Source organism: Psammomys obesus, unplaced genomic scaffold, assembly GCF_907164565.1.
Source record: "Psammomys obesus unplaced genomic scaffold, mPsaObe1.curated_primary_1811, whole genome shotgun sequence".
Lineage (NCBI taxonomy): Eukaryota > Metazoa > Chordata > Mammalia > Rodentia > Muridae > Psammomys > Psammomys obesus.
Genome location: NW_026596463.1, coordinates 1,893,537 through 1,896,809, shown reverse-complemented (window position 1 = coordinate 1,896,809; position 3,273 = coordinate 1,893,537). Strand labels below are relative to the sequence as shown.

Here is a 3,273-nt window from a genome sequence, read left to right as displayed (position 1 = left end):
TATCTATCTATCTATCTATCTATCTATCTATCTATCTATCTATCTATCTATCTATCCATCCATGTATTTATTTATTTTTACTAGTGGACCCGTCAAAGACTGCTGATGGGTGTGTGATTAAATGACAGAATTAATGAGTGTAGCTATTTAAAAAATAATAAATTGAAATCCTGTCAGTCAAAAGATTCCTAGAAGTCTGGGAGCTGGAGAGATGGCTCAGCAGTTAAGAGCACCGGCTGATCTTCCAAAGGTCCAGGGTTCAATTCCCAACACCCACATGGAAGCTCACACCTGTCTGTAACTCCAAGATCTGACACCATCATAGAGACATACATGCAGGCAAAACACCAATGCACATAAAACAAAAATAAACTTTAAAAAAAAAAAAAGAGGATTCATAGAATTCAGGCTCCTATGTACAACCCCAAACTCCCACAGTTAAACAAAAAAAAGTCCTATCCCTGGGGCTGATGATAGCTCAGTGGTACCATACTTGCCAAGCATGCACAGAATTAGACTTCCGCTGCCAGCAGCCTCCCCTGCCCTTTACTCAGAGAGAATATTCTCCTTGATCCTCTCAGAGCATCTGTCTGTGTTCCTCTGAAATTTTTCATTTAAGCATGTCGGCCCTATTGTTGGACCATTTATCTCAGTAATGATCCTGCTCTGCCTTCTTTGTACAGGACCCAGCAGTAAAGGAAGAAGTCTTATTGGCAGATTGGACACCCCTCCTCCAGTCTCTGCGAAAGGGGTTACAGTAGAACCAGGCTTTTCCATTGATGAATTTTCTACATCTGTCCTCACTGGGAAGCTTACCACTGTCTTTCTTCCAGTCATCTACACTATCGTCTTTGTGATCGGTTTGCCCAGTAATGGCATGGCCCTCTGGGTCTTCCTTTTCCGAACGAAGAAAAAGCACCCTGCTGTGATCTACATGGCCAATCTGGCCTTGGCAGACCTCCTGTCTGTCATCTGGTTCCCCCTGAAGATCGCCTACCATCTCCATGGCAACAACTGGATCTATGGGGATGCACTTTGCAAGGTGCTTATTGGCTTTTTCTATGGCAACATGTACTGCTCCATCCTCTTCATGACCTGCCTCAGCGTGCAGAGGTACTGGGTGATCGTGAACCCCATGGGACACCCCAGGAAGAAGGCAAACATCGCCATTGGTGTCTCCCTGGCAATCTGGCTCCTGATTTTTCTGGTCACCATCCCTTTGTACGTCGTGAAGCAGACGGTCTACATCCCAGCCCTGAACATCACCACCTGTCATGACGTGCTGCCCGAAGAGGTGTTGGTGGGGGACATGTTCAACTACTTCCTCTCCCTGGCCATCGGAGTCTTTGTGTTCCCGGCCTTACTCACTGCGTCTGCCTACGTGCTCATGATCAGAACACTGCGTTCTTCAGCCATGGATGAACACTCGGAGAAGAAAAGGCGGCGGGCTATCAGACTCATCGTCACCGTGCTGGCCATGTACTTCATCTGCTTCACTCCCAGCAACCTTCTGCTTGTGGTGCATTATTTCCTGATTAGAACCCAGAGCCAGAGCCACGTCTATGCCCTCTACCTTGTCGCCCTCTGCCTGTCGACCCTCAACAGCTGCATCGACCCCTTCGTCTATTACTTTGTTTCGCAGGATTTCAGGGACCACGCCAAAAACGCACTCCTCTGTCGAAGTGTCCGCACTGTGAATCGCATGCACGTATCCCTCACCTCCAAGTTCTCCAGGAAATCCAGCTCTTACTCTTCAAGTTCAACTAGTGTTAAAACCTCCTACTGAACTGTACCCGAGGCTCTCAAGCCTGTGTAATGGCGTGTGTGTGGGTGTGTGTGTGTGTGTGTTGGGGATGCGACAACATGCGTGGGGCTGTCATTTCCTAACCACGCTGATAGTCTCAAGCACAGATCACAAGCATGCAGCTCTCCCAGGATTGCTAGAAGCCTCTGTGTTTGCATGAGAAAAGTCCTCTATTCTAATTACAATGGACCTCAGTGGCAGAATTCTGCTCCTCTACCCTGCTGTCCCGGAAACTGGACTGAGAGAAACATGTTTCATGGAAGTGATGAGAAGACAGAAATCCAGTGACTTGCAAGAAAGTACGCCTGGTGAGAAGGCTTAAGTTCCTAGCTGAAACGATTTCTTCTATGTCTGGGGTCCATCGCAGCTTTGTCAGGACTGGAGGCCCTTGGAGAGCCTCAGTCCTGTTGATTGACGTTACAGACTTAGAAGAAGAGGGGACTGTGGATGAAGTTCCTAGCCAGAATTCTAAGCAGGTAACAGAGGGCTTGCACTGGACAAGAGAATCCAAATGACCATTTCATCAGAACTATTGAGGACCTTGTTCAATGCAAAGGTCCCTTAGCTTCCGTGATGGGAACGCTGCTCTCCAAACCTCAGTGCTGTCTGCATACGCAGAGCCATGGAGCTGAACTCTGCTTCTGCTTGCCAGCGCACCGCAGCAATGTTGGAAAAGAAAAACCAACCGCAATGTGCGGGGCCTCTTCATAGTCAGCTTATAGTGAAATTTACCTGCTAGTTTATTAGGATTTCCTTGGTTACACTTTGTAGCTTTGTCTGTTAGTCAAGAAAAAAAAAATAAGGATTTTCTTTTTTTTTTTTTTTTTTTTTTTTTTGAGACAGGGTTTCTCTGTGTAGCCCTTGGCTGTCCTGGACTTGCTTTGTAGACCAGGCTGGCCTCGAAATCACAGAGATACCCCTGCCTCTGCCTCCCTGAGTGCTGGGATTAAAGGCATGTGCCACCATGCTCAGCAGAAAATAAGAATCTTAAACATGTAAATAGAAAGTTTTGTATAGCTTTTTTTTTTTTTTTAACTTAAGTCAGTGTGGGTAATGGAGTGTTTTGCCAACTGCAAATACCACGTAGTGTTTTTTTAAAGCTACTTTTTAACTGTATCATGGAAACTTAAGACATTTTTATGGTAATGCACTATTATAGTGTCAATTCCCCTCCCCCTCAATCATTTTTCCTCCCTTTGTTCCCTCCCCTGCCCTCCTGCCCTTGCTATTTACCTTCCTCCCCACCAAACAGTCCCCTGTCTGCTCTCAAGGACCCTTTAGTCATCTATAAAAACCACTGCTGGAATATGTATTATCGCTTTCGTTTATCTGTTCCTGACTATGGAATTAACATCTTCTCATCTGTTTGGGAAAACACAAAACGGGCTGCAGCCACTGCAGAGGTACAGGGCTCCAGACGTACGTACTTTACACATGGCCTGTACCTGTGGCTTTAAAAAAAATTGTGT

At 46.1% G+C, this 3,273-nt stretch overlaps 1 protein-coding gene across 1 annotated transcript in view; it reads left to right on the top strand.

Annotated features, from left to right (window-relative positions):
- Nucleotides 1-2,594, top strand: part of F2rl1 (F2R like trypsin receptor 1) — a 12,776-nt gene extending 10,182 nt beyond the window's left edge. The window contains exon 2 of the mRNA XM_055598418.1: nt 684-2,594. Coding sequence (XP_055454393.1) covers nt 684-1,786 — 1,103 coding nt within the window. The 3' untranslated portion in view covers nt 1,787-2,594. The remainder of the gene's footprint in view (nt 1-683) is intronic.
- The last annotated feature ends 679 nt before the right edge of the window (nt 2,595-3,273 follow it).